At 50.8% G+C, this 18,001-nt stretch overlaps 1 protein-coding gene across 1 annotated transcript; it reads left to right on the top strand.

Annotated features, from left to right (window-relative positions):
- Positions 1–1,820: 1,820 nt before the first annotated feature.
- Positions 1,821–11,717, top strand: PANX3 (pannexin 3). Its single transcript, XM_019508824.1, has 5 exons — positions 1,821–2,025; positions 5,964–6,106; positions 6,224–6,438; positions 7,649–8,313; positions 11,405–11,717. Exons 1-5 carry the CDS (start codon positions 1,845–1,847, stop codon positions 11,479–11,481), a joined length of 1,281 nt encoding a protein of 426 aa, XP_019364369.1. The 5' UTR covers positions 1,821–1,844; the 3' UTR covers positions 11,482–11,717.
- Positions 11,718–18,001: the final 6,284 nt, after the last annotated feature.

Below are 18,001 nucleotides of genomic sequence, written 5' to 3'. Positions count from 1 at the left end.
AGGGAGCTTAATTATGGTACACCCTCTCCTCTTCTAGCCTTCCCTCTAGCCTAGTGACATACCTGAGATTAGCTCCCCTGCTTCTGCTATTGCATGACAGGTGCAGCCAAGTTCAAGTAGGGCTGTTACTTTGAGATGCTGTGTGGGTGTAGGGGGGATGTAGATTAGTTTGTGCCGGTCCAGAGTTCCCCTCTGATGTCTGGGTGAGAAGCAGCCTTCAGTGAAGAGCTTTCTCTGAAGCTTATCTTCCCTCACCCCACTGCCCCTTGTGCACACACATGCACACACACACCCAGTTTAAAGGTGGGATGAGTGGGAAGACGTTAAAAGCTGGCTGGCTAGGGAGGGCCAGGGATTGAGAGCACCTGGGGAGGCTTTAACCTGGTTACACTTTAATGGTCTGTGGCTGGAATTCGCATGCTTTGCTTGACGAAGGAGGGCACTGCCCTTCCCAGCCTGGCCCTTACTTACTGCTTAAAATACTTGTCTATCGGCCAGACTGCAAGAAGTACAGGTCAATGGAAATTAAATGAAAATGGGTTCTAGGATCCTTCCTGTGGGGTTTAACATGGTCCTTTTGCAACAGTGGAAGCATCTGGCTGTCAGTAAAGGGGTGAGATGGCCATGGGGGTGCAGCACCCACCAGGGTAGTGTCACCAAGAAATGCCCCATGAGCTCAGCCATAGGCATTTCTATATCTGGGAAAGTGTGGCTCAGCTTGGCTGTAAGGGTGGGGCAAGATCCTAAACGAACAGGTCTGCCTGGAAGGAGGCTGGTGCTTGGGCAGGCCAGTGGAAGGGGTGTGGAGGGGAGCAAGTAGCTTGTCAGTGAGTTTGGTCAGGGGGAGTCAGGTGTGGGACACTGAATGTGGAGGGGATGGTAGGACCCCCACCTGTGCCCCTAAATCAAGCAACTGCTAATGGATGGGATGTGTTAAAATCCCTGGGCCACGGGAGGAAGAGTCACTGGCCAGGGCTGCTCCCCGGCTCCTGAGAAGAGGTAGGTGAGCTCCATGGGGTACTAAAACAGTAGAGCTTCATTAACACTGAGCAGTGGGAGTTGTGATTTTCCCTTCTGCCTGTCCTTAAGGGTGCTCAGTACTAGTACACAGTGCAGGGATCTTATCTGAGCAGCTGTATCCTTTCCCTCCTTTAGTCTTACCTGCATGTTTGAGTTTAACAGGGTTTCTAGCCAGCACTGGAGTCTGGGTTTGGCATGGTATGTGAAATGCCTCCCACACTTGCCTTGGAAACTAGTGCCTGGCACAGAGGCAGGCAGTGGAAAGGACTCTATCATGCCACCTTCAACATCCCATGGAGCTGGGGAACCATCTGGCTGGAAATCCCCTCTGGCAGTGAGGGTTGGGGGTTATTACTGCTGATGCCTCCTCCCTTGACAACAGGAGCTAGGACTGGGACTGCTGCTTGTCTGTTTATTATTGGAGGTGAAAATAGCCCAGCAGCCCAACGCCCCTCAAATGCAGCTTGAAATACATCCCTTTATGAGAGAGGGCAATAAAACCACGAGGAGCCAGCCCTTTGTGGGGATGCCTGTGGCTGGTGAGGAATGTTGTGAGCCCAACAATCACAGTACTAACCTGTTGCTCCAATTCTGCTTTTCTATTTTGAGGGGTGCTATTTGCACGGTCCCTGGGAGAAAGGCCTCCCTTGTAATTATCAATATACTTAATGTACAGCCTGAGCTCATATTACAGTTGCCTGGTACATAATGTTCAGCAAATAAAGCTTTCAGCCCCACAAGACATTCTCAGATGGTGCTTAGACTGCTTGCATCAGCAGCTCATTCTCCTCTGTTCCTGCTTGCTCGGCCCACACTGAGGAGCCATGTCGATAGCACACACTGCTGCCGAGTACATGCTCTCTGATGCTCTGCTCCCAGATCCCAGCAGTTCCCGAGCCAAAGGCCTTCGTCTGGAATTACCAAGTGACCGCATTGTGAAGTTCGTTGCTGTGGGGCTGCCCCTGTTCCTTGTGTCCTTGGCTTTTGCTCAGGAGTTTTCCACCGGTAAGTCTCATGGCATAGTTTTGAGGTTGCAGTTAAATCTCTAAGGGGAAACAAGACACAGGACTGAGTCAGGGCTGTACACAGACTCCACTAGTTTCATTTGCACTCCTTTCCAGTGACTTTCACGTATGTCCTGATATTGTAGAAGGTTCAACAAGTGACAAGACAAGTAATGAGAACAGCCTGAGTTAGTGGAGGCAGGGGAAGTTTTAGAAAGGGAACCTGGGTCTGGGACTTGTGCAATCTCTGATTCTGAGAGAGTCAAGAGTGAGACCTAGATGACGCAGGTCATTCCCTACGTCCCTGCTGCAGGCTCCTTGCACTTGTGCCTTCCCATGGAACATGTTACTGGAGACAGATTGGGCCAGATGGGCCTGAGGTTTTATCCAACCTGGCAAATCTTGTGAATGACCTGGGATCCCTTGGAGGCCATGTTGCCTGTTCATACAATGGGAGTGCTGAGAAAAGAATCACTTTGCTGGTATGCGCATAAGCACAGAATGAGCCATCAGGACCCCAAACCCTTAGGATTTAGGGGGGAAATCTGCTAACAGACGGGAGAGGAGCCATTTTTTGCCAGGAACTACCAGAAGGACCCCGTTCACCAGAACTCTGACAAAAGCTGTGGTTGCTACCCTCTCCTTGGAGTTTCCAGGTCTTTGCTGATGTGATGGCATTGCATCTTGCTGGCTGGTCATCCTGGGTTGGGGAATTTCTCTCTCTCCTCTCCCTCCCCTGACATTCCTGAGTGTTCTCGGAGGCTGTCTCTTTCCTGCATCCCCTAAGAGAGCCAGGCCAGCTAGGAGCTTCTGGATGGTGACAGTGCTTGAATTGACTCTTCTTTCCCTAGTGCACAGGGCCTGGTCTGTGATCATGTTACACAAGGTGGCATTGATAACATAATTAGATCCATCTTAACCTCAAGCTAAACATGGACTTGGATGATGTTTTGCTTCCCCAGAGATTTTGGTTTGACATCCTTGCTTTTAGCTTTTCCGTTAGGCCTTTCTCCCACTGCCACATACCCTATGTCCTTCCCTGTATCAGCTCAGTGCTGCAAAAGCATTCAATAAAACTGCAACCGGTACAACCAAACCCAGAATGGATACATGAAAACTCCTTCTGACCCAGTGGAAAAGCCTTCCACAGGGCCTTGCTGAGGCAAACAGCTTAGGATTGAAATCAAAGTTGAACAAATGTAGTTATGCCAGGTAAGAGATGGTGTAGCCAAGAAGAAATCTTCTCTGTGGGAATATTAGAGGTTAATTAATCATGAAGATGGTTTGCACTGTTCTCTAAAACAGTGATTCTAGCACCCTGGGGTGCCTGGAGATCCCTTTAAAGGTGTCAGAGTGCCACACTGTCAACAGTGGTAGGTAGCAAACATGATTCACAAAAACCCAGAGATTTCAAATAGAAATTCATAGTTATGGTCTTTTCTGTTGCAAAGAACTCTGACAATTCCTCTATTTTTCTGTAGTCAAATAAAGAGTGAAAATTAAGAGCTGGCATTTTTCTAGGGGTGCCTCTAGTCTATCCAGCGATGTCTCACGTCTAAAAAGGCTGAGAACCACTGCTCTAAAATGTGTGGTTCTGCAGAGAGAAAGAATAAAATGTTAGTTGGTCCATTGAAGTAAACCAGATTTTCAGTGTAGCTATAACGTGAAAGAGAAATTGTGGGAGACATCCTGGAAGTCTCACACAGCCAGGAATAAGAGGTTAAAAATGAGAGATGATATTTCAAAACATATGGTGCATCTGAAGTGAGGAAACTCTATTTTGGAGCTCAGTTTGATGGATAAAGCTGAATTCATCACTGATTGAAAGTTAGTAGTTGCCTAGAGACCAGTGGCATGACCAGATTATATTCAATCTGGGCAAATACAGGACTGTCTCAGCCAGTTATATAATCTGCAGTGCTTTGAAAAGGCTCATGCCTGAATGCTGAGGAGAAAAGATGAATGAAAATATGGTATATTTTTAACCAAAATAATTTTATTAGCTGGCCCTAAATCCACAATTCCACAATTGAGGAGGTGGCAAGTAGACATAAAACAGGTTTATATAACAAATGGAAATGGGAGAACTAAATCACAAGCAACATAAAGTATATTGATTTAATGAGAGATGATGATGGGGGGCCGGGGGGAGGAGGAAATGGTTGGGAAGACTCGGGACATTTATGAATCCTTAAGGCTATTTGGAATGAAAATCAACCCTAGCCATGACATACAGCCCTCATTGGATGGAAATGGTAAAATTGTTAATGACAATGCAAAACAATGGGTGGGCTCTTCAGTTAACATGTCTGTGCTTATTTGACAAGAGGGAGAATGCTATGCTTCTGTTACCTGAGTGCAGTAAAATACTCTTCAGGTCAGCAGTAACCAAGGGGCATCTTAAAGAACAGGATACATCTAGGGAGGGAGAAGGGGTCCAGGCCAGACCTACAGGATGGGGAGCTGTATCTTGGACAGCAGGGACTGAGAAGGATTATGGGATCACAGTAGTCAAACTACTGAATGTGAGCTCTGAGAGTGAGTCTGGTAAAAAAGGTGGATGCATTCTTTGGCTGCACAAACTGGGTCTGTTGCATAAAAGAAGAGAGGGGTTTTACTTCTGCTGGTGCCACTGGTAAGGCCAATCCTAGGCCTCCATTTCCAGTCTGTCTGCAGATGTGAACAGATTGGAGAAGGTACAGGCAAACACAGAAGTGATTCAGGGGCTACGGGGAATGCCTTGTAGAGAGGTACTTGGGGTGTTCAATCTGGTTAGACTGGCAAAAGTAATGTTGGGAGGTGATAAGCAGCAATGCCTAAGTTGCTTCAATTTGGGGACAAGCCTAACGGACCCTTCAAGTCTAGCAAAGAATGGCAACATGGGAGCTGAAAGCAGGCAGATTTGAATGGGATTAGAGCACAGTTTTCTAGCATGGAGGGTGATGACCCACCAGAGGAGGGTCCAAATCATCAGAAGAAAGGTGGATTCTCCATTTCCAGATGTTTTCAAAACCACTGTGGAAGATGCTCGTCACACCCATGTTACCAGGCTCAGTACTGTATGCGGGTAACCAGGGGACCTTTCATGGGTTGGGGACATGGTCTGGGCTAGATGATGGGAGAGCCTCTCCTGGCCCTAAGCTCTGTGAGGCAAGGCTGCAACCCTCCTGCTGTAGCCAACTGACCTCTCATTATGGAGCAGCTCCTCTCCAAACAGCTATTTGCGTCTCTGATCTCAGTTTGAGGTTTGTGGCTTGGAGTGACTGTTTGGGAGGTGGGGTGTGCCTAGGCAGAGGACAGCAGATGTTTGGATTGGCTTACTCAGTCTGCTAGAACAGCCAGAGGTTCCCTACAGTTATTGGTCTCTTGCATGGAGAGTAGGATACCCTTACTGACCAACTTCCTGGCCTTCTGTAGCCTTTTCACAGCTGTGCAAGGTGGTGCTGCCAGAATAAGTCTCCAGGGCTGGGATCCTTTAAAACTCCATTAACAGAGCTGGCCCCAGGACTTTGGGGAACCCTGGACAGGTTACTCTGTAGGCTTCCCTGAACCAAAGTTGTGATCTGATGCACAGTGGCAGCTGCTGGAGTCTGCCTGGCAGGTGCTAAGCCAGCAGCTGCACTTGGCTTTGTTGGCAAATGCTGGCCTGGCAGCCACCTCATGGGGGATGCTGCATGAGAGGCACAGCTGGGAGCTCCACTCTGCTCAGCCCCTCTAGCTAACAGGCTTGCAGCTGGAAGAGGAAGGAGGGAGCTGATGGAAGCAGGGTGTGTGTTGACTGCCTTCCACCTGGAAAGCCATGGGCCTGTCCTAGGGCTGCTGGAAACATCTTCATGCAGAACAGCTGGGGGATTAGGTAGCAGGGCCAGGGAAGAGTAGCAGTATAGGGGTTCCTCTGTCTGAGGATCTCTGGGCTGTGAGCAATCATGTGTGTTCCAGGCTCCAAGATCAGCTGCTTCTCTCCCACCAATTTCACGGGGAAGCAGTCTGCCTATGTGGATACATCCTGCTGGGATTCCTTGACCCACCTCGAATTTGATGCTGCTGGAAATGCTATTGCCAAATCCCTGTGGACTCTCAAGGTATCGGGGCTGTTGGGCTGGGCCAGCTCTGTATTCAAGGGGCATTCACAGACTCCCAAGCACATGTAACACCAACCTTGCATGCTAAGAGCTGCCTCATCCTTGTTCTTTACCCAGGCCTTCCCATATTCTCTGCTGGTCATCGCAGTGGTCATGTACCTGCCATACCTGCTTTGGCGGTATGCTGCAGCTCCAGCGCTGAACTGCGACATGCTCTTCGTCATCGATGAGCTGGACAAGTCCTACAACCGCTCTATCCGCCTGGTGCAGCACATGGTGAAGGTGCGGGAAGCCAGCCCAGAGCCTGCACTCTTCTGGAAGGAGTTTGAGAGGTGAGTGGATGGGCAGGGCCTCCTTGTGGCCATCCTTTTTCTGTGATCTCCTTCTTTCCCTAGCACTTGCATGGCCCCTTCTTTCAAGAGGTGTGGAGGGCGGAGCTGTCCTGAGCCTCAAGCCATCTTCCGCTCCTGTGCAGCTGTGCTTCCAGGCCCTTTCCTTGCCTGGGCTGCCCTCAGGCCCTCTGGGCAGGCGGGCACCCCAGTGCGCCAGCTGGAGCTGGGCTGTTTCTCTGGTGATGCGCATGGGGGAACACTGTGGCCCCCACTCTTCCTCTCTACCTGTAGCGAGGGGGGCTGGTGGTGGATTCCCTCTTGCACACAGGACAGGAGATCTGTGGCTGGAGGCCCTGTCTCTGCAGGGCTTTCTGCTTAGATCTGGTCCAGGAGACATTTCTTCAGCATTTGCCATCTCATCCTGTTTACAGCCTGAGATGTGCTCAGCCTGCGCCACACAGAGGTGGGTGTGAGCCTATGAACTGTAAAAGTGCAGGCCACATCCACCAGTCGCTGCCCATTCCCATGTCAATGCTTCCTGTTGCCTCCTATCCTCTCACCATTGCCCCAGCTGGGACTCTGGCCTCACAGCACGATGGTGCTTTCCAGGCTGTGTGGATCCCAGGACACTGCACTCTGATAACGAGGTGCTGAGGTGGTGTGATGTCACCGTGAGATGGGCTCTCATGAGGAAGGAGTCTCGTGCTGAGTGGAGTGCAAAGCTTAGTCAAGCCTAGGAAGCCTGTACACAGGAAAGACTCCCATTTAATGTCAGGGGGATTTGGGGCCTCTGTGTATCTCCTCGGCACTGAATCTCCTGACCGTGCTGCCCCAAGCCAGCCCTGCTGGGTTGGTTCCCATTCAGTTCATTGTTGAGTGAGATTTATCCAGCACATTGGATCACTGGGGTGCAGCAAGGGCACTGCCTGCAGCTGGGCAGGGAACGAAGCCGGGCTGGGGTGCAGGTATGGTACTGCCTCTTGGCTTCACATGCAGTTCCACAGGCACCCTCAGCACCCTGTTGTGCCTCTGTGCTTGAGGCAGGGTCATGAGGGAGTCTTCCACCTAACACCCTGATGCCAGGCTCTGATTCAAGAGCTAAATCCCAGACTTGGATAGGACAGGGCTAGGCCCTGGTTGTGGACTTCAAGTGCCAACCCCTTGGCTGCTGACGCTGGGATCCAGCCCTGACCACTCACTGTCTCCCCAGGGCTCGCAAGGAGAGATACTTTGAGTTCCCACTGCTGGAGCGGTATCTGGCCTGCAAGCAGCACTCGCATCACCTGGTGTGCACCTACCTGCTGCGGAACCTGCTGCTGCTGCTGCTCCTCACTGCTGCCTGCCTCTACCTGGGTTTCCTCCATGTCACAGGCGTCTTCCAAGATGAGTTCAGCTGCTCCATAAAGACCGGGCTTCTGCAGGATGAGCCCCACATCCCCAATTTGATCCCCTGCAAGCTGGTGTTCTTCTCTGTCTTCCAGATCATTAGCATTCTGACAGGTGGGGTGTACATCCTGCTGATGCCTGTTGTCATCTACAATGTCCTGCAGCTATGCCAGTGGGACAAGCGGCTCCTGTCCATTTATGAGATGCTGCCGGCCTTTGACCTCCTAAGCAGAAAGATGTTGACCTGTCCCATCAACGACCTGAACATCATTCTCCTCTTCCTCCGAGCTAACATCTCAGAGCTCAAATCCTTCAGCCGGTTGAGTGCGGTATGCACCCTGCGGGAAACCACCTCCAACAAGCAGCACATTGACACCGTGGTGGACTTTATGACCCTCTTGGCTGGCCTGGAAATATCCAAGCCTAAATACCAGGCTTGCACAGGAGAGGCTGATGGAGATGCACCTCTAACACAGAACGAGGTCTTGGGTAAGAGCAACTGTGGTGCCTGGAGAGCTTCTTCTTTCCCTCCCTGTTGCTTCAAATCAGCAGCTAAAGGAAAGGATGGAGATGTATGTGGATGGCCAATGACAACCAAACACCAAGGCACTGGGAAAGTGCTGTCCTTTCCTTAGCAGAGTCTGAGAACTTAGAGGAGCTCAGGTCTTACTTGCCACTTTGGCCATGGCAGCCTGCAAGAGGCTCCATGGCTTCCTCTGGGAGAAACTATTCTACAGCCAAATGATCCGATTATTTCTTGATAGGCCTCTTCCATTTTCCTTGCATTCATCCCACTCCTCCTTTCCAAGTACCTGTTGGTAAGACTGGAAGGGTAGGTAATGCTGACCAGTGGGACAATGGGTTCAGTTTTCTTTCTCCATACTTAGAATTGCTCCTGCATTGCAGCAGTTAATTTGGAGATCACAAGCGCTCCAGGCAGAGATGTCTGGGGCCCAGGTTCCACTGTGGGGGGTCTCTGGGCACAACCATGATACCAATGTTTGTGAGATTACAACTCCAGGTAAATGTAAAATCCAATCTGCTCCTAAGCTCTCTGATTGGTTGACTTCTGGAACCAGAAGATTTTGGCATACCTGCAGCTTACTTTTTTTTTTAAGGGAAATTTTGTCATGTTCCAAGTCAAATCAGCCAGATCAATTCCAAATCTGTGAGTCATTCAAGAACCAGCTGTGGCCCTACTACCAGCAGACATCCTCCAGCCCTTGCCCAGGGCTTCAGATGCTTCCAAATCCTTTGGTGGGTATTCTACGTTGCAGGCCCAAGCCTGGAAGCTTGGGGTTTGGATGCCCCTGAGTTTTGCTTGACCTCAGCCATATACTACAGGAGCAAGCTAGGGAGGAGTCTCCCATTTCCATAAAGTCAGCATGTAGCCAAGATCCTCCCACTGGAGCTGGCCAGTGGGAAGCTAACTGAGGCTCTCATAGGGAGTCCTTGCAGCAAGCAGATGAGGGTGCAACCCTTCGCTACACAATGCCATTTTACCTGCATTATCTTGGTCAGGGTACTTCCCTTACCACCATCATGGTCGTGGTATTTCCCCTGTCAGGGATTGCTCTCTGTGTGCAAAACCTCAGCTGCCTAGGACATCTGCAAAGCCAAAGGAAAACTCCTGTGGCCTAGGAATATTCATGCCTTGCAGCGTGTGCCCCACCTGGGTCTGCCTGGTCTCCCCAGCCCTGGAGTACTCTCCTCTCTTGCTCTGGCCTCCAAGATTTTCCTTTGTAGCTGCAAAGAATCTTAAAGTTTTACTGGGCTTCACAAGCCCTGGACCCCCAGTGGGCAGGGACGACAATGGGGAAGGACTGTGGGCGGGAATGGCCTCCCCCTCGAGGTAGATGTGAGCACTGAGGGGAGGCAGTAAACCTTTCTTGGTTGCTGGATGCTTCATGGGATTATGCATGTGGGTGAGGGTTGCCATGGTTACAGCTGAACAAGCTTCACTGAGACATCTGAGAGCTAGCAGCCAAAAGCCCTGGCTGGTGCAGGGTCAGGGAGCAGGGCTCAGCACTGTGGCTCAGGTGCTTGATCCTGTGCACACCACACACCGAGCATAGCTGTCTAACTTCACTGTGACTTAAGGCTGGCTGCACCTGGTGCTGGACTGCTGCCTGTATGCTGCAGGAGACATGCCCCCACAGGGCAGGCAATGCCCCCCTGTGCAGCAGTGGGGGAGGTGGCTGTAGGGGCAGGCAGGCTGCCATTAGATGCCTCAGGTGACTGCTCTAAGAGCCTGTCCATCCCACCTCTGACAATACAGGCCTGGGAGCCAGGACACTTGGGTTCTCTTCCCAACTCTGCTAATAGCTCTGAGATGGCCTGTCCATTCCTGTGCTTCAGGCTCGCCTTCTGTAAAAGCAGGACATGGTCTGTACCCCATGTAAGCTGCATGTGGTTGCTATCTGAAAGGATTAATAAAGCAGGGGCTGGCAAAGCCAGTTTCTCAGTCTCCCTCCTATGAACTCTGATCCCTGCAGGCTGCATTGTCCCAGAGACCTGTGGAGGGGAGGCACTTCCAAAGTGCTTGGCCCTGCTGTCCCTCACCTGCATGCAGGCCATAGAGCACAGAAGAGCCAGACCAGTGGCTTTCACTTCAGCCATTTTAGGTGCTGGCACCATGTGTGCAGCTGGCAGTGGATGTACCTTCCCAGCATGGTGGCAGCTTAGACGTTCCCTTCCAAGGCATCCAGCATCATGTGCTCAGCCAAGATGCAGACAGTTCAGCCCTGTGTTGGGGTGGGGTAAATGCTGTGGGGCCCCAGGACTTGGCCCCTAGGCTTATGCTGCCCTGCCATGCACTTCTCACCTGCCCTAAACCAAGGGAGATGTGTTTGTTTCTCTCAAACCATATAGGAGCCAAAACAGCTGTTGGCATGGAGACAGGGGTGCTGATACACAACCACAATGTTCAGCCAGTATAACATTCAAGGGCCGTGTCTCAACCTCAGCCAGCTCTGGCAGTGCAGGAGTTAGTCATGGGGGTGGAAGGGTGAAGGCAGTGAGTATCATCTGCTTGGTCCAGTCTAGCGTGGCCGAGGGCACATGGACTCTTAAGTTAGGGGGTTGGAGCTGGCTTTGTTGGTCAGATGCTGCTTGCCCTGCCTTCCTTGGAGACCTGAGGTGAAGAGCCTCTGCTTGGCCCATCCACAAGGGCCTTACTGTCTGGAAAGACCCAAAGACCCAGACCTGATCTCTGGTTCTGCTTTCTGCTTGTCATGACTCAGGGCAGCATTACAGGAGCTTTGTTAGGCTAACGGCAGGAGCACCTACTTCTCCCTCCTTTCCTTCCCCCCTTACTCCTCATCCCAGCTGTCCCCTCCCACCTGCTCCATTACAGGTTCCTAGAGCATCTTGCAGAGTGCTGAGAGTCCTCAGCCTCCATGAGGGCACAAGGTCTTCATCCTCTCCAGGCCTGGGCCGTTATGCTCTCGGGAACATGCAACTCACATGCTTGCACACATGCTGCTTTAGTGGTGCCATCACGTCCCTCAGATGAAGGGAGGAGCAGTTCCAATACTACCCAGATTCACTGGTGACTTTCCATCTTCTCTTCCCTGCCTAGAAATGAAGTCCACGTTGGAAGCTAAAGGAAATGCTGGTCCCAAAGCCCCGGCAGCTCTGCCTGATGGCAGGAGCTAGATGGAGCCTCAACCGCGAAGGGGAGATTTCCATGGAATGAAGAGAAGTTGTTGTGGCAGCTGAGCATTATAACCAGTGACTAATCCCCAGGCAGATGCAAGCCACTGGCTCATAGCCTGGCACTGATGAGACACAGGTCTGTGCTCCCTCAGCAGACATTACTGTGCCTGAACCTGACATCTCCTCAGTCTTTGTCTAAAGCATCTTTCAGCTTCCATTAAACCTGTTTTATCCAGGCTGTTGCTGCTCTCCCTGCGTTCCCTGGGGTGCTGGTGGGAGGGCAGCTTGGCCTGATTCCATGTAGTGGCTGGTTCTAGAGGAGCTGCTCCTGATTTGCACCATCACGAGTGAGAACAGGATCCAGCCCAGGACACTGGGAAAGAGTTCGACCTGTTATTGCTGCTCCTGCTCCTGTGGATTCCCCTGGCAGAAGCAGGCAGGGTTGAAGGACAGCATCATGCTGTACTCACCCAAAGGCCCAGCACTGGGTGGCTGTTCCCACAGGGATGGTGCTCACCTGATCTGTTTCTACTGTGGGTTTCCAAGCTTTTGCACCCACCGGACCAAGCAGCTGAGCTGAGGACTGTGGCTTTCAGGAGGAGGGGAGAGAGAAGGGAGGTGGCTCACCAGCAGCAGCTAGGAGCAGACCAGGTCTGGTGGGTAGTGCTGACTTAAGCTTTGCTGCCTGGGAGCTCAGCTTCTTTCTGTCAGGTGACCTTGCTGTAGTGTCAGGGATTCCCAGGCTGCCGTGAAGGGCCCAGTGCCTTGCCATGCCCCAGGTGATGCACAGGGCTGAAGGCAGCCAGTGTGGGAGCGCTAGGGAGCAGAATGAGTCTTTTACTCCATCCTGCCTGGGATGCAGGTGTTGTGCTCTGAGCTTCAGGGAACCCCTCCATGCTCAGAGTTCCCAGCCTGGAGCCCTTCCCGGCAGTAGGTGCCCATTGCCTCTCTTGAGAGCTGAACTTCCAGACAGCTGCAGGAGGAGGGGCTGGTGTCTCTCTCCTCATAACTCAGCCTCCCCATGATGCAGGAGACCATGGTTTCAGTTTTCTTCTTCCTGAGGAAGTTCAAATCCCTGTCTCCCATCTCCCTGGAACGTGTCCCAGCCTTCCCTGTCCAGCTGTGGCTGTGCAGGGGTAGGTGAGGAGCATCTTCACCCGTTCTCTGAAAGCTCTTCTACAGTAAGGACTAATTAAAGGTTTGTTGGCCCAGTCAGAGAACACAGGAGTGTGATTCTGGCCTAGTGTTTCCTGTCCATGATCTGTGCTTTAGATAAAATGTCAGTGTAGCCCAGGTGTACTCGGGTATATACTTCCCTTTTCCAATTGAAGGGAATTGTTAGCTGGCAGGTATGCTTTGGGGAAACTGCAGACCGCTCAGTTTCCTCCATCCCTCCAAACCCAGCCAGGACAGTCAGGGACCTAACTATATACAAATTTATTTACATTAACGTATCACAAGGAAAAGAAACATAGATATAAACATATCTATCTATCTAAACAAATAACATAAACAATACCCTCTGGGTAAATGCTATATGACCTTATACCAGTGCTCCAGATACAGGTAAGTCACAGGTAAGTAAGTATCTGATCTGAAACACCTAAACCCTAAAATAAACATAGATAGGCAACAGATAAACTATAGATAAGTATAGGTGAACAATAAATAAGCCACAAAAATACAATAAACAGGTGAAATAATAGCAAAAGGGGGTCCCAGCAGAGTCCTAGGACTCTACTCATCTACTAGTTTACAAACATGAGAGTTCACAAAATATAAGACAACATCACACCACTTATGGCACAAGAACCTCAAAGATAAACTTAATCCCAAGGGGAAACCCCAACGCCCTTGTGCTTTTTCCCCAAGCCCTTCAAGGAGGCTGGCAACTTCAGGGGGGCCCTTCCAGTGGGACTTTCACTTTCAGGAGCCCTTAACTAACCAGGGGGGACTCCCCCTCCCTTGTGGGAATCCTTTTCCCCTGCAACTCACAACTCCCAGGCCTGAAGGATGGTCCTCGTCCTCTGCACCAAGCTGCTCTCTCACCTGCAGTGGGCTTCGGAGCGGGGGTCACTGTCCCCTGCCTTGTAGATCCTGGGGAGAGGCAGGTGCTGAGCTACTCACACTGTCAGTGTAAGTCACTTGGCACACATGCAGATGCAGAGCTTGAACTGCCTGGAGCACTTCAGGCACAAAGCGGAGGCACAGACCAATATTGGGGAGAGGGTGCCAGGCAGAGCAAGGTCTCTGAGAAGCACAATTCTAGATTTGGGCGACGCATAGAAACTAGTTAGGATTTGGACGTTTAGGATTTAGATCCAAAAAAGGACTTGTGTACTGACAGGGATGGTGCCACAACGCCTAAATCCTAGGTGCTGGGACCCCCAGGAGTCAGGGGCCCAGGCTCCCTGTATGGTACACCAGGAGCTGGGCAGAACAGGACACCCAAACAGGACAACACTGCCTGGAGCTGACTGAGGGGAAAACCCTGAAGACAAATGACTGCAAACTCCTTACCTTGAACTGGAGGCATCAGCTGCCCATGTCAGGGCTGAGGGAAGGACTTCGTGTATGTGGGCTCCCTAACCCAGAACTGTCTTCTGAGCGTAGGCACCTGCTTCCCAATTCAGTGCACAGGTTTCCTGGTTTCTCTCACAGCCTGACTGGAAGCGGTACCGCCACCCACAGCTGATATCTAGCCAGTTGTCCACCTTCCTGTATTTGTGTTTTTGATTACTTCTTCTGGATTTTTGGAGTGCATTTTAACAGTCCTTGAAGCAGCATGACAGTGGCTACTGTGGCAGGTTAGCATGTTATGTCTTGTTGACATGCAACAAGGTTGACTGTGTTGTTTTAGGCAGAAGGCAGGGAAACTCCCTCCCCCCGCAAAGCCCATTCCAGTGACCGTGGGGTAAATATTCCTGATTCTAAATGTAGTGACTGATCTCCTCAGCAGAGGGGCAAGCGTCTTCATTTGTTCTAAGTACCAGTAGAAGCATCAACAACACCCCCAGTTACAACTTCAGCCTTGGCTACAGCTAACTTCTAATGCTTCTGAGGAAGGTGAATCAAAATGTGCCATTCGTAGCTACAGGAGAAGAATAAAATATCCTTCCTGGACACACGTGGTGACCTGCAAAGCCCAGAAGTCTGGAATAATCCAATATCCTCCACTCTGGGTGCATCTACACATTCATTAATGAGCCGTAATTATAGCACATCGGTGCTACTGCTCAGTAGCTGGCACACGTTTTCTACTGCACATTAGTGCATTAGCATGGGTTTTTCCTGCCACACTAATGTGCAGTAGAATTAGTCTACTGCACTTGTAGCGCCTTGTGTAGATGTGCCCTCCATACTGCAACCTGGGACCACAAACACAAATCCAACCATCAGACACCCCAACTGGAAAGAAAGAATTTCCCTGTCTTCCTATCCCTTCCAGAAACTTGTTCCATCTCTTTTATCATGTTTCATAACCAAGCTAATTGTGGAGCTCTGCTTCATTCTTCTGATGTTGACCATGGTCCACCCCAATATCTGATGCATATATGAGGTTCTCCTAGGCTTCCAATTGGAAAACCCTATAAAGTGAAAAGGAATATTTGACAGGGATAACCAAATATCAGCTGAGATTAACATGGGCAACTGGTGCCACTTAAGTTGGGGGGGCACAGCAAACAGTCCCTCCGCAGCCAATCTCGCTCCCGGAAGTGGCCGTGGTGCTTCATCCAGCACTCCCCAGCCGGCACTCCCGCCCTGCCCGTTGCCTAAGCAGGGAGCGTAGCCTATCAGGGGGTGCACCAGCGCTTAGGGGCACCCCTTGTGCGTTGCCACTTGAGATTACTGAGCATAATGATATCAAGTGTATAAATAACAATTTCTATAGTTACTTGCATGGGTGACTGGTGCCTCCTGAGACTGGGGGCACAGAGTTTGTGGGTGGCAGCGTTGGCAGCGGGGTGACGAGTGGTGACCGCTCACAGAAGCTGGCAGTGGTGGTGACAGCAGGGTGGCGAGCAGTGACTGGTTACAACAGGGACAGAGAAAAATTATTCTCTATGGCTGCAGGGGACAGGACAAGGAACAACAGTTTTAAGTTGCAGCACGGAAAATTTGGGTTAGAGATCAGGAAAAACTCTCTCACCCTGAGGGTGATAGCATTGGAACAGCCTACCTAGAGCGGTTGTGGAAGCTCCATCTTTGGAAGTTTTTAAGGGCAGGTTAGACAGGATGGTTATGATGGATGATCCTGCTTTGTGCAGGGGGGCTGGACTAGATAGCGTCCTGAGGTCCCTTCCAGCCTTATGTTTCTGTAACTCTAGGATTTTATAGTAGTCAGAATATTTATCAGAGATCCCCAATTAAACAGAAATGGTTTACACTCTTTAGTCAAGCATCCTAAGTTAGAAAACCAACAGGGGCTGCTTTTCACCACAGCACTAACTCAGAAAATGGTTAGTCAGGCCACAGTTGAAGTACTGTGCCCAGTACTGGGCACCGCACTTCAAAAGGGATGTGGCCAACCTGGAGAGGGTTCAGAGGAGGGCCACGTGCTTGGTGAGAGGGCAGCACGACAGGCCCTATGAGGAGAGACTGAGGGACCTGAACCTGTTCAGCCTCAGCAAGAGGAGGCTGAGGGGGGACCTGGTGGCTCCCTACAAACTCATCAGGGGAGATCAACAGCAAATAGGTAGAGCCCTTTTCTCCCCAGCACCACCTGGGGTGACGAGGTACAATGGTAATAAGCTGATGGAGAATAGGTTTAGGTTAGAGATCAGAAGGCAATATTTTATAGTTAGGGTGGCCAAAATCTGGAACCAACTTCCCAGGGAAGTGGTCCTCACTCCTACCTTGGGCAAATTCAAGAGGTTGGACAACCTCCGGTCAACGTTAGCGTGAACCCACCCACCTGTCTGGGGTCTTGTGAACCCAGCATTCATTCCTGCCTGCGGCAGGCTAGATGATCTGTTCAGGTCCCTCCTGACCCTAGCTACTATGAAACTACTATGAAAATGACAAAAATGAAGCATATAAAGCTTTTTTGCAGCCTTCCCCATGCCCCTTGGTATGTAGCTCTGCTCTGGCCTACTATGTTTTTTCCTCAGCAGACCTGTGCTTTGCATTTACTCAGACCTGCTGATGTCAGGGACAGAAATACTTTCTGCTCCAGACCCCAGCATGAGACTTGGTTTGCTTCTGCGAAACAGGAGGGAGAGGAAGAGGTGGACTGAGGGTCAAGGATGGATGCAGATGTCACTCAATGTGCTGCCCTTGTGCTACCGTTAATTTTTTTATAGCGGCACAGAGCCCAAGGAAACAGACCTCAGTGCTCCTTGTCATGCCTTAAGTGGCCAAAAGAGGTGGCATGAGCAGAGGTAGTCATGTCGTTGCACCTTAACTCTGAGAGCATCTGTTTCCTTGTGCCATGATAACTCCCAGGGCTGGTGGAGCAGTCCACCCTCCAGGTATCCTAGGTTGCACTGTTTCAGCCAGACTCTGGCTCTATCTAGTCACTCTAGCCCTGGTTGCCAAACTACTTCCCAGGTACCAAGTGCCCTCACCCCAATTTGCAAATCACCCTGCACAGCAACTAGCTAGCCATTTGCTTGCTTGCCACCTGACAACAGTATTGTAGCCTGTATCCTCCCATCACTGCCAATCTCACACGGTCTATACAACCAGCCTGCTTCACTGTACTGTGGCCTCCCAATCTGATGAGATTGAGCACGGCAACAACTGAACCCTGGAGGAGATAACTGACCTCACCAGCATCTGGGGTGAGATAGAAATTCTGTGGACACTCAGGTCAAGCCAACAAAATAAGGGCATGTTATCAGAGGTTTGCGGGGGAAATGGCAGCCTGACGACATGGCTGTGAACAGCCCCAGTGCCGATCCAAGTGCACAGTTCTTAAGCAGTTCACAAAGACATGAGAGAGAAACCAATTCAGGCACATGAAGGGTCTCATGAACCCATTACAAGATATTATCCTGCATCTTCGGTGTCAATAACAAGGTGAGGCTTGCAAACATGGAGGAGTTGGGGGCGGGGGGCACTGTGGCAGTTCACACTAACATTGAGACACTTTCTAAGGACTCAGACATGACCAATACTGAACTGAAGACAACAGCCTTCCCAGGTCAGCACATCAGCAAATCCATCCTTCCTTCTGGCAAACTCCCAAGAAGTTGACCTAGGCTCTGACAACCATGTCTAGACACTGGGGGCAAGCAGGCATGTGAGTTAATGTCCTGTGCTCCTCTGGCAGTAGGGAAAAGACCTGTTGTCATCTCCATGCTCTGCCCGAGCTACAGTGGAACAGAGTGCCCAATTCCTAGATACAGAGCACTGTGGAGGGGTAACTGCTTCTCCGATGGGAGCTGTTCCACTCTGCATTAAATAGTCATCGGGGCAGAGGGCAGCTGGCCTAGTGGTTAGGTCACTTGGTGAGGTGGGGGAGCAGGATTCTACCCCCTGCTAGAACTATTACGCACAGAGGGAGAAACACCTCCAG

The sequence above is a fragment of the Gavialis gangeticus genome, unplaced genomic scaffold, assembly GCF_001723915.1.
Source record: "Gavialis gangeticus isolate Ggan-Ray unplaced genomic scaffold, GavGan_comp1, whole genome shotgun sequence".
Lineage (NCBI taxonomy): Eukaryota > Metazoa > Chordata > Crocodylia > Gavialidae > Gavialis > Gavialis gangeticus.
The sequence above is the reverse complement of the archived record's forward strand: the minus strand, read 5'-3'. Positions and strand labels throughout refer to the sequence as shown.